The following is a 17,500-nucleotide window of genomic DNA, read 5'->3' as shown; positions in this document are numbered from 1 at the left end:
CTCGGTGCATCAGTCACGAAAGGGGCTATGATGAGCTTGGCAAGCCAGAGTAAAACACAGTTTTCATTCAATCAATCAATAACAACATTAACCAGACTCTCGTTGTGTCTATTATGCTAACGCTAACGTTACCTCATTGTGTCTATTCTACACAGATAGCCTCTCGTGTCTATCTGCTAACGTTAGCATTAGGCTAACTAACGTTACGTCCCTAACCCCCAACAACAAGCGTAACTAATCAGCGATCTTTTTGTCAGACTAAACTCTGCGCTCGGTGGCAAATTGTGTTGATGTCGGTTTTGTTTCATCAATAAATGAGGCAGAATACACAGTGACTGTATCCTTTTTTATTGCACTTGTTTCTTGCTGCAAACATACAAAAGACATCCTACGCGAGACATTAAAGATGGCGGCGTTCTGTTTTCGTTCAGACTCTCCAAACAGTGACGTCACGCGTCTCTCTTCTGACCAATCAGTGGTCTGCAGTTTTTCACGTGTCATTTCTGGAGCTCTCATGCTGATCATCAGCAGCCCTGCCTCCCCACACGGAGACAAACTGAGTACTTTATTTTAGTGGAAAAGCAACATTAGATTCGGCTCATTAATATGCAAGCCACACCTGTTGTGACGTCGGCGTTTGATAAGCTTTTTTGATTCGCGCGTGCATGTTATTCGTGCGTGGACCTTTTTAACTCTTTCAGAGTGGCATTTCCGGTGTCAAATGAAAAAAAATAAATAATGAAATTATATACCAATGATGTAAACTACCCATAATTGATCAGTAGGGTTTAACCTAGAGGTTGGGCTTTAACCTTTTATATCTGTACCCATCCTCCTCCTTTGTTCTCTTCAATTGAAAATCAAAAGTAACAAAAACAGGTAAGTGGTCACTTATATCATTTATGACTAATCCACTTATGATGTTATCCTTAAAGCTACTAATACAAATATTATCTATTAATGTAGCAGAGGTTTCTGTTATTCTACTTGGCTTGCTGATCAGTGGATATAACCCTCTTCCATACAATAATTCAAGAAAATCTGCTGAAGCCTTGTGCTTAGAAACCTTTAGTAGGTCAATATTATAATCTCCACAAATAATAAATGTCTTATTTCCGTTTACCCTACTCAACAAATCATCCAATGTATCTGTAAATGTTTCTATCTTTGACCCAGGTCTCCTGTATATACAAGTAACAATTATATTGCTTATTTTTTCCATTTCGATTTCCACCGTTAAACATTCCATTATGTCATCAATAGCCATTGTCATATATCCAACTGGTTTACATTTAAAATCTCCATCCACAAAAAGTGCCACACCTCCTGCTTTCTTACTTGTTCTGTTTATATGATATAGTTCATACCCGTCAATGTGGAAATCAACACCCCTTTCATCCTCCAACCATGTCTCCGATAAGGCTATCAGCTTAAACTTGCCTTTAAGAGTATTCAAATAATCATTAATCTTATCAAAGTTTTTGTAGAGGCTTCTACAGTTGAAATGTATTAACGAAAATGTGTTATCTAATACTATACATTCACTAAATTGTTCCTCAGTATAATAATTACAATTGGCTTCAATGGAATTAAACACATGTCTTTCTGGGTCGATATCACATTCAAAGTCTTGTATTTTATCGTCACATAAATATTCGTCTGTTGATTCTGTCATATTTCATGGAATATATATATATATATATTCAACTGCTTTGCATTTCAAGTCATCGTCGACAAACACAGCTGCATTGTTGTTAAATTGTTCCTCTGTGTAGTATTCCCAGATTGGATTGATTGCATTACATAGATGATTTTCTGGGTCAACATCATATTAATTGAAATCATGTAATTTGTGTTCTGTGTATTCAGCTTTTGAGAGCGATTGGTACTCATCTCTATCGGTGTGCAGTCCCACTCGGTCATGTCCTTGTTCTTCCGTCATGATGGGTTTAGTCATCTGAATGGCTCCAGATCCTTCACCTCTCGAATTGTGACAACCCTGGCTTCTTCACGTGTCTTCCCGTTTAGCCGGATCATGATTTTACAATTCCTCGTCCATGTCGATTGGATCTTTTTCTCTTTTCGGAGGATGCGAGCCTGCCTTGCAATGTCCGCGTTCCTCCTGGTGAGATGCTCGTTAAGGTACACACCTGTCCCGTCCAGATTCCGCCACTCTCTCAGTAATGCCGTCTTGTCCTTTCGGGACACGAAGCGGATCACGATGGCCGGCTTAGAATGCTGGTGGTCCTTTCTGGGGAATGTGTAGCATGCTGATATGCTTTCGCTCTTGAGATCAATTTCCTTGCTTTTAAAGAATGTTATGATTTGTCGTTCCAACGTGTCGATTTCCCCTTGCGGGGCGTCTGCACCTCTGCTCTCTCCGGTCGTCACACCTGCATATGTTCGATGAGTGGTCTCCAGTCCACGTATGATCACGTCGTCCATTCTAGTGTACTGTTCCAACTCATCAATTCTTTTTTCCAGACAGTCGATTTTCTCGTCTTTTTCTTTTAAGAGGTTTTTCAGTTGTTTCATTTCGCTCATTAACTCTGTAAATAGTTCCTGCTTGGACACCTTTTTGATTTCCTCAGACAGGGAGTGTAGAGACATCTTAATCTCCTCCATGTCATCCTCGAGTTTCCTTTGTTTGGCCGCCATTATTGTTATTTTGCCTTCTTATCTTCTCTGTTTCAGTAGTTTTCTAGCACTTTTGCTCAGTTATTTTTGTTAGTTTAAACAAACAAATTCACAGAGAATCCTTGCTGGTGCATGCGCCGCCATCTTGGTTTTCCCAGCATAACAGCACAGGGTTCATAGTCGAGAATGCAGCTGTGACCGCGTCCCCGACCGCCAAGAACCTTGGTGTTGTCCTCGACGACCAGTTGAACTTCTCTGCTCACATCGCAGCGACAACCAGAACCTGCAGATTCCTCCTGAGCAACGTCAGAAGGATACGCCCCTTCCTGACAAAAGAAGCCACCCAACTCCTCGTCCAATCAACAGTCATCTCCCGCCTCGACTACTGCAACGCACTGCTAGCTGGCCTCCCGGCCACTGCCACCAAGCCTCTTCAACTCATTCAAAACGCAGCGGCCCGCCTGATCTCAAACCTACCGAAGTCGGCCCATGTCACCCCACTTCTTAGGGACCTGCACTGGCTCCCCATTGCTGCACGTATCCGCTTCAAGGCCCTCGACCTAGCATACCGTGCGGCAAAGGGAACCGCTCCCGCCTACCTCCGGTCAATGGTCTCTAACTACACACCCTCAAGACCCCTACGCTGCATCTTCTGGCCGCCTCAGACCTACTCCTATCCAAGCTCCCGGAGGGTCATCAAAGAGAAGCCGCCTATTCTCAGTCCTTGCCCCACAATGGTGGAATGAACTACCCATCCCAGTTAGGACAGCCGAATCCCGTCCAATCTTTCGCCGTCAACTAAAGACTCACTTCTTCAACCATTATCTGAAATGATTTATAAAAAAAAAAAAAAAAAAATCTAACCCTGACTAACCTTACTGTCATGCACTTGTCCTAATAAACTAACCTACACTGTAACACGCAACACTTGATGAACATTGTTACTCAGCTGATAGAGTTGTACCCTTCTTGCTGTCTTGTCGTACAGAACTTGTAAGTCGCTTTGGATAAAAGCGTCAGCTAAATGACTAAATGTAAATGTAAATGTAGTTCACAGGGTCATAACAGCACACGGTTCATAGTTCACAGGGTTCATTGTTCACAGGGTCATAGCAGCCCAGGGTACATAGTTCACAGGGTCATAACAGCACAGGTTCATAGCAGCACAGGCTCATAGCAGCACAGGGTTCATAACAGCACATGGTTCATAGCAGCACAGGGGAGTAGACTAGAACTCAAATAGAAATGACGTTTTCTGATGAGACCGTGTTGCATTTGAAGACATAGCGAGGTCCCCCACGGCTCGGCTGTTATATATTCATACTGGCCAATCGCGTCTCGCTCTGCCATTATGAGATGGCATCTCATGCACCTATTGTGCACGTGAAAAAGTTGCACATGCACGTCACTTGCACGTGACCACGCCTACTCCTGTGTGTGCCTATGTAGCCGGTCTGATCTTGTCTGCGTTGTGTTAAGTCGATTCGACCCCTGTTAAGGGATCGCCCTGAGTGGGAGTTGAACCCCGGACGCCCGCGTCGCGGGCGGCATCACAGACCACTAAGCAAGAAGTGAATTCACTATTTGCTTCCGGGTCTGGATGCCTCTGGGGAGTGAGTTTACTTGCAGTACCGCTTACCATCCACAGCCACGTCACTACTTGTACCTGTGACTGTGGATATACTGCGGTACCTCCGTTACACCTACAAGACACAGGAAGTGGTCACGTCCATGCCCTTCTTCGTCTTTTTCCAGCGTGAGATTGTTCATTATGCATTTCAACCAGTGGAAATTATTATGAAGCGAAAGGAGAAATTAAACAAGGTTGGACTTTCGCCGGTGATTCGCCAGCCCCCGGACCCTCTTCGGCGTGTCCAGACGCAACGTCGGCCCTATTCTGGTCTGTCCTCGATTCCCGGCAGTGGACCGACGGACTACGCGCAACGGTCGGCGGTCGAGCCACATCACGCTCAGGTAGGGGGGCCGACACCGGCAGGCTTTGGTACTAGCATGTTCACTACTGCTGGTTGTCCCGTGTGACGACCGGGCGGTGTGATGGCGCGGGGGGCTGTGTATTTGGATGAATGTGACACGTTGTTAAATGTTTTTCCATTTATCATGGCGCGCGCAGCTACTACTAATTCTGTTGGTTTTCGGGACGCTGCTCCCACGTGTTGTCCCGCCGGGGCTGTGTTCAGTTCCCACTGTTTAACCATTACATTGCTGTAGGTCAAACGGTATCTGAGGCTTGTCTACCCTATGCATTTATGAATCTATGAATTGAAAATGGGGGTGTTGACAGAGTCTGGCTATGGGGTGACAATAATGTGGTCATGCCTTTAATCGGCGTGGTTTATTATTTACATTTCACAGCAGCACATGAGATCTCCTCTCCGTGAGAGGTAGGTGGGAAAGAGATAGAGGGGGAGGAGACATCTCCTTAAATACCCTCCACCTGGCGGTAGCATTAGCGGCTCCGCCTATAGCGCCCTCTTGTGGAAACAGTTATGTACAGTCATTGGAAACAGTTGTGTACAGTTAGACAGTTACTTGCAATCCTACATATAACCTCTAACTTTAACAGGGGGACCCTGATGTAGACAAGACAAACGTTTTTCTCTGGTCTGCATACCCTTAGCAGTTGTGTGTATTGGGCCGTGGTAAGTGTGCCCATCCTGCAATCTGTTAATAAAGTTTTCATTAATTTATTCATTCATCCCTTACCCAGTGGCGAATATTCATGGAAGCCAAGGGAAGCCAAGCTTCCCCAAAAATAGGTAGTAGTAGTTATGATTACAGTGTAAGGTAGTAGTTGTTACAGTGTATCACAGTCATGAAAGGGGCTAGGTGACTGCTTGGTTTGACTGGCCGCCGAGCCATACTGTACATGTTGACTGCTTGGTTTGACTGGCCGCCGAGCCATACTGTACATGGTGACTGCTTGGTTTGACTGGCCGCCGAGCCATACTGTACATGTTGACTGCTTGGTTTGACTGGCCGCCGAGCCATACTGTACATGGTGACTGCTTGGTTTGACTGGCCGCCGAGCCATACTGTACATGGTGACTGCTTGGCTTAAATATAATTTGTTTTTGTTTTTAATAATATTAATAAAAGATTTTAATAAAAAAATATTAATAACTTATTTTTTTGCATCCTCTGTTATTTTACCCACACGACGCCACTGCCTTACACGGGTGGACGGTCTGACGACGGGGCTCAGGACAGGTGTGCCGCAGTGGAGGTTATTGCATGACTACTAGTGAAGCAGTGCTTCACTAGTAAATAGAATTGGTCAGCAGCCGCCACTGGTGTGCCATGCTTAGAGAAGCGGGTGGCATCGGTCCTTTGTCCTGACATGGTAGAGCGGTATCCCGCCCGGTAGCCGACGCCAAGGGGCGAGTCGGCCCGGCAGGGGGCTGAGTGGGCTGTTGAAGCTTATACCGCCGCAGTACAGAATTGAGCAGCAACTCAATTGGCTGTTTTTCTGTCGAAAATGGTGTCGGGTGATGGGGTCTTAGGACTAGCCGACGTCAAAACCATCGTGCAAGGTTTTGAGGTTATTCAGCTTTTGACCCAGCCGCAGGCAATAACCGCAGGGAGGGCTAGGATGCTGTCGACTCTTGTTCACAGACATCTTTGGTTGGAGCAATCTCCCCTGGTGGAGGAGAGGAGGGTTCTCCTCCTCAGGGCTCCCCTCTCCGTGGATGGAATTTTTGGTCTGTCCACGGAGGCACGGGCGAAGACACAGCGCAGCCAGAGGTGAGAGCACGGCCTCACCAGTGGCTGCGGCGAGACCCCCGACCGGCGGCCATGTGTCCCCCGCCTGGGATAACCTGGACACAAAGAGAATAGGTTATCACAGTGCCGACAGCCTCGGCGGCCGAGGGATCGGCTGTATTAGATGGGCATGCCCTAAAAAAACTTTGCCATCTAGCTGTGTCTAGCACGCTCTCCGTTCAGTCCCCCCCCGCTACACTACGGGATTCAGGGCTCTGTTGTGTCCCCTCTGGCTGCGGTCCGCGTTCTTCCAGTGAAGCGCAAGCGGCCCCACATATCACTTCTCATGGAGACAGGGGCTGACACCCAGCTGCTAGCTAGGCTTGGGTCTGTCTATGAGAATGCTGTACTGTCAGGAGGCTCCCGCACCACAAGTCCTGCGTCTGTATTGGTGAGCCTGGTGTTGTATCTGATGATGGAGCAGGGTTCCCTGTATCACATTTTTTTTGTCAGGAGGGGAACTCTAGGCCCAGGAGGTCGTAGCGTGGGTTCCCCCAGCCCCGCCCTCGTCAGGCCGGGTATTACGTTAGTGCCTCCCCCGTCCGGACTTCCAATCCCGCGGTGGTCAGTCAGGAACGCATAATTTGGGTGGTAGTAATATCACTACAGGGACGGTGTGTAGGGACTCACCCTATCGGGCAGCGTGGGGACCATACACCATGCATGTCCAGCCGCAGAGCAGGCTGTCCCCACCAAGCTAAGCCGGGAAGATGCTCAGCGGGGGCGCTCCCCCCGTATCAGACCGCCCCTTTTTGTCGGGGTCCCCCTTGGGTGCGATTGCCTCGTTGGTAGAGTCAGGGTGCGATATCCCGACTCCGCGAGACACCTTGCTTGCACGGTTGGCAAAACCAGGGTTTGCAATGCACAGCGGGAGGGACCGGGCCACATGTCTGTGATTCTTAGCAAACCGGCGCCAGTTGGCGGCGGGGGCGCTTTGGGATTTTTACCATGTATGGCTACAGTAGTGCCATATGTCGGTGTGGATGGAGAGAACGCTGAGGGCGGGGCTTGTGTTACAGTTTGCACACCCCAACCCTCCGTTTTTGGGTTTGGTACAGACTCTATTGTCAGAGTCCGCGGCAGTGACAGCCCTGGCCGAAGCATTTCATTCTCTGGTGGCGAAGCAGGCCATCGTCGTGGTCCCATGGGAGGACGCGATGAGTGGCGTTTACTCCCGATATTCTCTGATGCCCATAGAAGGTTCAGAATGTTGACCGTCAAACAGCTGTTAAGGGCTGTCAGAGTGGGAGACTGGTTCACCTCCATAGACCTGAATGATGCGTATTTTCACATCCCGATCTTCCCTCCTACGCTTCCTGTTTCAGGGCATAGCGTACGATACCAGAGGCTGCCGTTCGGCTATTCTCTGGCTCCTCGCATCTTCACCAAGTGCGTGGAGACCTCTGCGTCGTCAGGGGATACGCATTTTATTCTACCCTAGACGACGTTCTGGTCCTCAGCCGCTCAGAGGAGATCGCCAGGTCTCATACCAGGCAGGTGCTGGAATTCCTCACCAGCCTGGGTTTTGCTGTGAACTGGAAGAAGAGTACTCCTCTTCCCAGTCAACAGGTGGAGTACGTGGGCTTAATTCTAAGCTCAAAGTCTATGTGGGCATCCCTTTCAGAGCGGCGGCGAGAGGATATTCTCGGTGCACTCGGGAGGTTCCGTCCTGGCAGGACGGTTACGGCGCTGTCCGTGATGCGCCTGCTCGGTATGATGGCATCTGCTCAAGCTGTGGTCCCTCTTGGCCTCCTCTTCATGAGGAGGATACAGAGGTGGGTTTCCATGTCAGTACTGGGGGACCTCGCCCACTGTGGGGGGCCTGGGGCCCTCACCAGTGGGGTCCCCATGGGCAGCAGGCTGTCACACGTCACAGTCTTCACCGATGCCTCCCTCACGGGATGGGGGGGGACGTGTCGGACCGACGCAGTAGGGGGCAGCTGGCAAGGACTATGCTGCCCGGTCTGCACTACATATCAATGTGTTGGAATTGAAGGCAGTGCTTCTAGTCCTCAGACAGCTCGGCCATCATGTGATGGGCGAGCATGTTCTGATCAGGACGGACAGCACAACGTCGGCGTCGTATATCAACAGACAGGGAGGAGTATGCTCCCCCCTCTCCACCAGGCGGCGGCCGATTCAGTCCGTGGCCGCCCGGGATTCTGTACGCGTCCCCCCCCATACACCTGATAGCTCAGCTGTTGGAGCGGGTACGTCAGGAGCGCAGGACTTTGATCCTGGTCGCGCCAGACCGGGGCACAGCTGTGTGGTTCCCGGCCCTGATTCAGCTCTTGGTGGCCCCGCCGTGGCCTGTTCCGTGGTCACCTCTCTCAGGCATGCGGAACACTGTTTCTGCCTCCTGTTCTGGGGCAGCCTCTAATGGCTTGGCTGCTGAAAGGGTGAATCTGGAGGGGATGCGTCTTAACTCTACTGTGGTTAACACCATCCAGAACGCGCGCGCTCCCTCCACTACCGCGGTTTACGCAGGGAAGTGGTGTATAGTTCGAGAGTGGTGTGAGGTTGGGGGCCTGGACCCGGTGTCATGCCCCCTGGACTCGGTTCTGTCCTTCCTCCGGTCTATCCTGGATAGGCGGTCGGCCTCGACAGTGAAGGTATACGCCGCAGCTACATCTTCTTGTCATGTGGGCTTTGAGGGCAAACTTCGTTTCCACCCTGAACGTTTCCTGCTTGGCGCACAGCGTCTCAAGCCTGTGGAACGTGCTCTGTCTCCAAGTCGGACCGCCAACTGTTCCTGGAAAGGCTGTTGGGGGCCCCGTTTGAGCCTCTTGAGCAGTCGCCATTGGATCGTCTGTCTTTAAGACCGCGTTCCTTTTGGCCATCACCTCTGCTAAACGCGTGGGTGAGCTGTGTGCTCTCTCGATGCGGTCAGAGTGCCTGTCTATTCGGGCCGATAGCAGTGCGACTCTGAGGCCTAATCCAGCCTTCGTGCCAAAGAATATCCGGAGCTCCTATCGCTCCAGGGATATTGTGCTTCAGGCGTTTCACCCTCCTTCTCACACTAGTGAGTTGGAGGCGAGCCTTCACCTGTTGTGTCCTGTCCGTGCGCTGAAGGTTTACCTTAGTCGCACGCAGGATCTCAGGGCTACCGATCTACTGTTGTTTGTTACGGTGGCACTCACGCGGGTAAGGCGCTGTCCAAGCAACGCCTGTCACATTGGTTGTGCGAGGGGATTGCCCTCTGCTACACTTTGGCTGGACAGGTTCCCCCCGCAGGCGTCAGGGCACACTCCACTCGTGGAGTGGCGGCCTCCACTGCCCTGTTTGGGGGGGCCTCGGTGGAGGGCATCTGCGCTGCGGCCTCCTGGTCCTCCCCGGGCCCTTTTGTTAGGTTTTACCTCATGGACATGACTGGGGGCTCTGTCTCCCAAGTGGTCCTGAGGTCCGGGACCTCTCCTGCATCCTGCCATCAGGTGGGCTAGCAGGTGTGTGTGGGTGTGGACCGCGGAGTGCTATGTCACACATGGTCCCGCTTGCACTGTGTGTTCTGGGGTGACTTGTTTCCTTTTTTGCACATTGGTTGTAGTTGACTGCCTCCCCCCCTTCGTTAGGACGGGGGATGCATTTGACGTGGCCACGCGTCCGCTCTGCCCCTTTTGATCTCATAATGGCAGAGCGAGATGCGATTAGCCAGTATGAATATTTAACGAAGGTTATCTTATAGCCCTAGTTATATGAATACTGGCTGAGCGTCTCGCTCTTCAGCGCCCTGAGGACCCTTGGATGTTTTTCACGCATGGAATTCAGACTTGGAAGGGCGTGGACGTGACCACTTCCTGTGTCTTGTAGGCACACACGGGAGTAGGCGTGGTCACATGCAAGTGACGTGCATGTGCAACTTTTTCACGTGCACAATAGGTGCATGAGATGACTCATAATGGCAGAGCGAGACGCTCAGCCAGTATTCATATAACTAGGGTTATAGGATAACCTTCGTTTTGAAACATGGAGGTAAGGAGTTATTAAGAGGGCCTCTTACCCGATGTCACAGTGAGCAGCAGTCAGCACCCAGTACTTGTGGACCAGGGACCCTCCGCAGAAGTGCAGTCCCTGGGTGCTCTGCAGCGACACCATGTACTTGATGGAGTTTGGAGCCGGGGTGTAGCCCCCCACAATGCGGCCCTGCATGAGCTGCACACCTGAAACACAACACCACCTCACAGTATAAGATAAGGTAAAATGAGATGAGATGAGTTAAGATAGGATGAGAGAAGATAGGATGAGATAAGATAAGATTAGATACGATAAGATAAGATAAGATAAGATCAAATAAGATGAGATACGATAAGATAAGATGAGATGAGATCAGATGAGATGAGATGAGATGAAATAAGATACGATAAAATAAGATAAGATATGATATGATAAGATAAGATACAATACGATAATATAAGATACGATACGATATGATAAGATATTCCTATTGATCCCCTTTGGAGGACATAGCAGCATGGGGATAAATAAAGGCATTAAAATGAAATCTGAATATAAAAATAGGAGTAAAAGTAAACAGGTGCAGGTGAGAGGCTGTACCCTTGTGGGATTATGTTGCTAGGTAACCGTGTATTTCCTGTCCACTACTGCATTACAATAGGAAATAAACTTGGGTCCCTTTAGAACATAGGTGTCAAACTCATGGCCCGCGGGCCAAATGTGGCCCGCCACAACATTTAACATTAATCTTGGGTTAAAAAATAGCGGCGTTAAAATAATTGTGGGTTAATGCGTTAATAAAGCTTTAACTTTGACAGCCTTAGTTATTACACATTCTTACACATACATGTATGTTGAACATCTGAGGTATTGATGAAGTAACAAAGGAAAAAAGCCAAAAGCACTTACTCCTCAGACATTCTTTGACAATTTTACAGCCCAAAATACAAAAAAGATCCAGGCGGAATAGGTAACAAAGGGTTGAAGAAATATTGTCTGAACTGTCAGATGAAAACTGGCTGTGTGACATAACCGAGCATCTCGCTCAATTGAATAAGAAGCTGTAGGGACGCAAACAAGTCCCACCCAAAACTTGACCAATATAGTTGTGAACTGAGACAACCCTTATTTTGTTATTTTTGAGTACAGTTACAGTTGTGTGTTCATGCAGACACATAATAGCAATTTCATTACGAATTGAAAATGAGGGACCCTGATGTAAACAAGTCGAAAGTCTTTCTCTGGTCTGCATCCCCTTAACAATTGTGTGTATTGAGCTGTACTGTACTGTACCCATTCTGCAATCTGTTAATTAAAGTTAATTAAACTATCTTCCATTAGTTGGATGTATGGCCTCTGCAAGGTTGTGTGCAGACATTTGTTTTTGTAACATCTGCTACATCTGTCCCACGTGTTCTTTGCAGCTCACAGTTGTTAGTTCTGCCCCTCTTGACTGTGACAAAAAGGTTTTGAACAAACTTAATGTCATAGCTTGTATTTGATGATATTCTTCTTTGTTATTTACTTGAATGGTTTGATCATTGATTGATGGAGTAATATGGGGTTCTGATAAACTAAAATTATTTGTTAAAATAACATAAGCTAACATATATTTTTACATCTATGCAAATGCATATGCAATATGTATAACTTGAATAAGTAATAAATACAGAAATAACATGTTTAACAATATGTAAATGAGTAGCTACATTTATTTTACATTACATTAACATTTATACGGTCTTTGGCCCTTTGAGGGCAACCATAATGCTGATGTGGCCCTCTGTGAAAATGAGTTTGACACCCCTGCTTTAGAATGTTTATTGTGACAATTGTCACTTTGAAACCATCTATAGACAGTTTCAGAAGAATTCTATAGGGAAACAGCTCAGGCCCCAAGTGTATCCCCTGTCAGCTATTGCAAACACTGTGACAAAGAAAATATAAAAGAAGGAAGGGTCGTCACATCAGAATACCAGCGTTTTATAACAAGGAAACTATAAAAGAAGGAAGGGTCGTCACATTAGAATACCAGCGTTTTATAACAAGGAAACTATAAAAGAAGGAAGGGTTGTCACATTATAATACAAGATTCAAGAGATTTATTAGTCACATACATACACAAGACATGTAGTGAAATTAAGGTGGCCATGCACTTGATTGTGCAAAAAAATACTAATAATAATAGAATAAAATAGAATAGATAATAAATAGACATGATAAAAGGTACTAAGATCAAATACAATACAATGCTAAGCTTACGAGTCCTATATACACTATTATACAATATTCTATACAATATACAGTTATGCTATATGTAATACTATACTAACTATACTAACTATACTATACAAAAACATACATTTATGTTTTTTAAAGCGAATACCAGCGTTTTATAATGAAGGGTCATCACGTCCGAATACCAGCGTTATATGCTCTGCTTGGTGTCAGACTTTTGTGCCACTTATATTATACAAAATATACAAGCTATCTGAGGAAATATAAATCAACCAATATATCAAACGTTAGCTAGTTAACAAAGCAACAGATTGCAGATGATTCTGACATCCGAGGTAATAAACTGTTTAAATGAAAGGTCATAAACGAGGAGACGGCTGATCCCATTCAACTCAATGTCGGCCGAACTGAACGTTTTCCACAATTGGCACCATTGTGCGTTCACACACGCACTACACAGTGACGTGATGACCCTTCGTTCTTTTACAGTTTCCTTGCATTGCGACAGGGAAATACATTTGGGTCCACTCCTTTTAATAATGTTACCATCGTCACTTTGAAACCGTCTACAGCATCTTTGCCACGATGCAGTCAGTGACGATTTTACCACTGGGGCACCCCCTGAAATCTCAGGAGATTTTTTTAATTTTAATTTAATTTTAATTTTTAATAAAAAAAATATAACCCTAACTAACCTTACTGTCATCATGCACTTGTCCTAATAAACTAACCTACACTGTAGCACTCAACACTTTGATGAACATTGTTACTCAGCTGATAGAGTTGTGCCCTTCCTGATGACTTGTCGCTTTGGATAAAAGCGTCAGCTAAATTACTAAATGTATGTGCCCCCACTGTGCCCCTGCCCTAAATGACTAAATGTATATGGCCCCATTGTGCCCCTGCCCATATTGGCGCAAGCTGATGCAAATTTAAACCAGTCCGTAGCACTCTGGTTACAGTAGTTACACAGGGGACTATAATTGGCCGGCGCTGAAGGAATAAAGGATACATAACCTCTCAAGTTCAATGTGGGTTCTTCTGAACCGGTCACAGCTGATGTAAAAATGATTGACAACCATTGTAGGTGTAGCCAAGGAGCGCATTTTGACTGCTTCAAGAAGCAACCCTTGAGAACTCCAGCGCTGATTGCAATTTGGAAGTGCAACGACGACAGACTGAGAAGCGGGGTGCACTGCAGATTCAGTCAGAACAACTTCAAGAAGACAAACTTACCTCACTGCTTTCATGTTCAACCCAGATTCGGCTCAAACAAGGGACTAAACACGTTTCGCAATTATGCCACATCAATGTGGAACGCCCTACCCACAGCCGTAAAAAATTGTTTATCCCACCTTCAAAACCGCTCTCAAAGAAAGACAAAGAGCACCTGGCCCCCGTAAATGTCTAAACCCCAGCTCCCACCCACCCACCCTCTCCGAAATAATGTACAGTTTCCTCCCCCTCATATGTATATATTTTCTGTTAGGATCTCTATTTAACAGTCCTACTGTATATTTGCATATCTTGTATGTCACAAATGTAACAGTACTGTATATCTATGTCATGTTTGTATGTCATAAATGTCATGATATATATCTGTATGTTGTCATGTATGTCATAAATGTCATTATGAATTGAAAATGGGGGACCCTGATGTAAACAAGACGAAAGTCTTTCTCTGGTCTGCATCCCCTTAACAATTGTGTGTATTGAGCCATACTGTATTGTACTCATTCTGCAATCTGTTAATAAAGTTTTCAATCAATCAATCAAAAAAGGTCAGAGCCGGACATCAAAGAGTCAATTATAGGTTGCTATACATGCCTGTATAGTAATATACAGAAGATATGTATATATGCCTCAAATGCATTCATGAAATACTTGAATCCCTATCATGTCATGGGGCAACTTGATAATTGAGTGAGAAAACACTTGTTTAAAATACTTTTTGATTTGTAACCAGTTGTATAAATGTAAATAAGCACAGCACTGGTAGCAATACAATATTTGAAACAATGCATGTACCTTTCACTCACATGCAAATAATTGAATTAATATGAATGAATAATTGCATGCCATGGGGCAACTTTATAGAGTGATACAATTAATTTAGTTTATCATTAATTGAATTTATTGAGTGATAAAACACTTTAAAATACTTGTTCAGCACTCCAATGGCTGCTCTGCTTCTGGTCTCCAGTCCAGTGGCCTTGCTGGCTATTGGGCTCTTAGACGAATGTTATTCTTAGAACAATAGACCCGTTACTGATATTGGGAGTTGTGCCTATAATTGACTATTTCGCTCTGACCTGGTGAATGACCTACAATGGCTAACATGTTTTAGGTTTGTTAATAGTAGACAGCCCTTGGTTGAACAATTATTGTTGTAATTAGGAATCTCTTTTGTAATGTCTATCAATATAATTAAAATTGTATTTCTGTTTTAATTTGATTTATTCTATTTTATCTCTATTATCTTGTCATTATTGCAATATGTTTCTGTCCTGTGATGTCTTATGTATTATTATTATTATTATTGTGTTGTTGTGTCTTTCATGTGAAAAAAAGAGACTTGTACAGCAGTGGTGCCAATAAAATATTTTCTATGAACCCCAATGGCTGAAAAGAGTTGTCTGATCTGCTACTGGTAAAATAATGTAACCTAATATACTTACCTTTATACCTTACCTGCTACACCTGTCTAGATAAACCCAACTTCCTTTATACTTACCGGTCATACGTAGCAAAAAAAGAAAAAAAAAGAAAAAGAAAATGCATGTCAAAAAATAAATATGTACTTCCGGTTTTTTATTTTTTTTGCCCCCCCATACTAGCTCATGCCCCCCCTGTTAAAAAAATCCTAGAATCGCCACTGACGATGCTATAGACCAGGGGTTCTCAAACTTTTTTATACCACGACCCCATTTTATTTAGGACATTTTTTGGGGACCCCACACTTAATGTATTGTGTAATTTCAACGTGGAATTAAGGAATATCAAAATAAAAGCCCACGTTGTTGAACTTTGTTGAAGTCAGAGGTTCTGTGTAGGATTGTTAGTAACTGTCTAACTGCATATATATAACTGTTTCCACTAGAGGGCGCTCTAGGCGGAGCCACTCAGGAACACCACCAGGTGGCAAGTATAAATAGAGATGTCTCCTCCCATTCTTTCTCTTTCCCCCAGCCTCTCAGTGAGAGGAGAACTATAGAACTGCTGCTCTTCCATGTGAATAAATAAACCACACCAAAGATAGAAACTATGCCTCTTGACAACATTATTGTCGCCCTATAGCCGGATTCTGTCAACAAACTTGATCATGCATATTTATTAGAAAATGTAATTATGTAATTACATGTAATGTTATCAATACACATTTATAAAACGAGGCATATTTAGCCAAAATATGTTGCCAGAACATTAAAAAAAAATATTATAATAATTTTATTTCTTTTACTTGCCAATGCGCGACCCTACTGTCACCTACCCCACATTGAGTCGTGACCCATAGTTTGAGAACCACTGCTATAGACCATGAAAGTGGGCGGGACAAAGTAAGATGAAGAAAGGAAGAAGAACAGGTTTTATTCAGTGCAAGGGAAAAAAACATAAAAACATCAAAACATCAAAACTCCACCTATAAATCAGGAGGGTGTGAAGGAGCAGCTGAACACATAAAAATGTGAGAAGCACTAATCTTTTCTCTGTTGACCTCGGTTAACAATTAGCGGTTCTCCGTCACCTGGGAGGCCTCTCTGTAATGAAGGTAATCCAATAGGGCCTGACCTTCTAGTGTCAGCAGCACGCCGGCCTGGGCTGGGACACATTAGAGGGAGGGCTGCCCTGGCTGGGTTATGCAATAATAACTCCTCTATACAGTACATTGGCCCCAGGCCAAGAGGCATGATAATGGAATGGAACTAACTAGCCACTTTACTTGGTACATTGGAGATCGTATTTTACTGTGAATTCAGCATCGGAAACCCGTCGCAGACGCCGTTAACCCGAACCCCTCAGAATGTTATAAAGCTTCAGAGCAGAGGAAGAGAAGGTTATAAAGCTTCAGAGCAGAGGAAGAGAAGGTTATAAAGCTTCAGAGCAGAGGAAGAGAAGGTTATAAAGCTTCAGAGCAGAGGAAGAGAAGGTTATAAAGCTTCAGAGCAGAAGAAGAGAAGGTTATAAAGGTTCAGAGCAGAGGAAGAGAAGGTTATAAAGCTTCAGAGCAGAGGAAGAGAAGGTTATAAAGCTTCAGAGCAGAGGAAGAGAAGGTTATAACGCTTCAGAACAGAGGAAGAGAAGGTTATAAAGCTTCAGAGCAGAAGAAGAGAAGATTATAAAGCTTCAGAGCAGAGGAATAAAAGGTTATAAAGCTTCAGAGCAGAAGAAGAGAAGGTTATAAAACTTGAGAGCAGAGGAAGAGAAGGTTATAAAGCTTCAGAGCAGAAGAAGAGAATGTTATAAAACTTGAGAGCAGAGGAAGAGAAGGTTATAAAGCTTCATAGCAAAATAATAGAATGTTATAAAGCTTCAGAGCAGAGGAAGAGAAGGTTATAAAGCTTCAGAGCAGAAGAAGAGAAGGTTATAAAACTTGAGAGCAGAGGAAGAGAAGGTTATAAAGCTTCATAGCAAAATAATAGAATGTTATAAAGCTTCAGAGCAGAGGAAGAGAAGGTTATAAAGTTTCAGAGCAGAGGAAGAGAAGGTTATAAAGCTTCAGAGCAGAGGAAGAGAAGGTTATAAAGCTTCAGAACAGAGGAAGAGAAGGTTATAAAGTTTCAGAGCAGAGGAAGAGAAGGTTATAAAGCTTCAGAGCAGAGGAAGAGAAGGTTATAAAACTTGAGAGCAGAGGAAGAGAAGGTTATAAAGCTTCAGAGCAGAGGAAGATAAGGTT

General features: G+C 45.2%; 1 protein-coding gene across 1 annotated transcript in view; it reads right to left on the bottom strand.

Annotated features, from left to right (window-relative positions):
* The window catches only part of LOC311229841 (trypsin-like), a gene marked incomplete at both ends in the record, with an annotated part of 37,137 nt that overhangs the window by 18,615 nt on the left and 1,022 nt on the right, over positions 1 to 17,500 (bottom strand). Inside the window, one exon of the mRNA XM_084315914.1 lies at positions 10,415 to 10,574. Coding sequence (XP_084172040.1) covers positions 10,415 to 10,574 — 160 coding nt within the window. The remainder of the gene's footprint in view (positions 1 to 10,414; positions 10,575 to 17,500) is intronic.

Source organism: Notolepis coatsorum (assembly GCF_963971535.1).
Source record: "Notolepis coatsorum genome assembly, chromosome: 6".
Classification (NCBI taxonomy): domain Eukaryota; kingdom Metazoa; phylum Chordata; class Actinopteri; order Aulopiformes; family Paralepididae; genus Notolepis; species Notolepis coatsorum.
The sequence above is the reverse complement of the archived record's forward strand: the minus strand, read 5'-3'. Positions and strand labels throughout refer to the sequence as shown.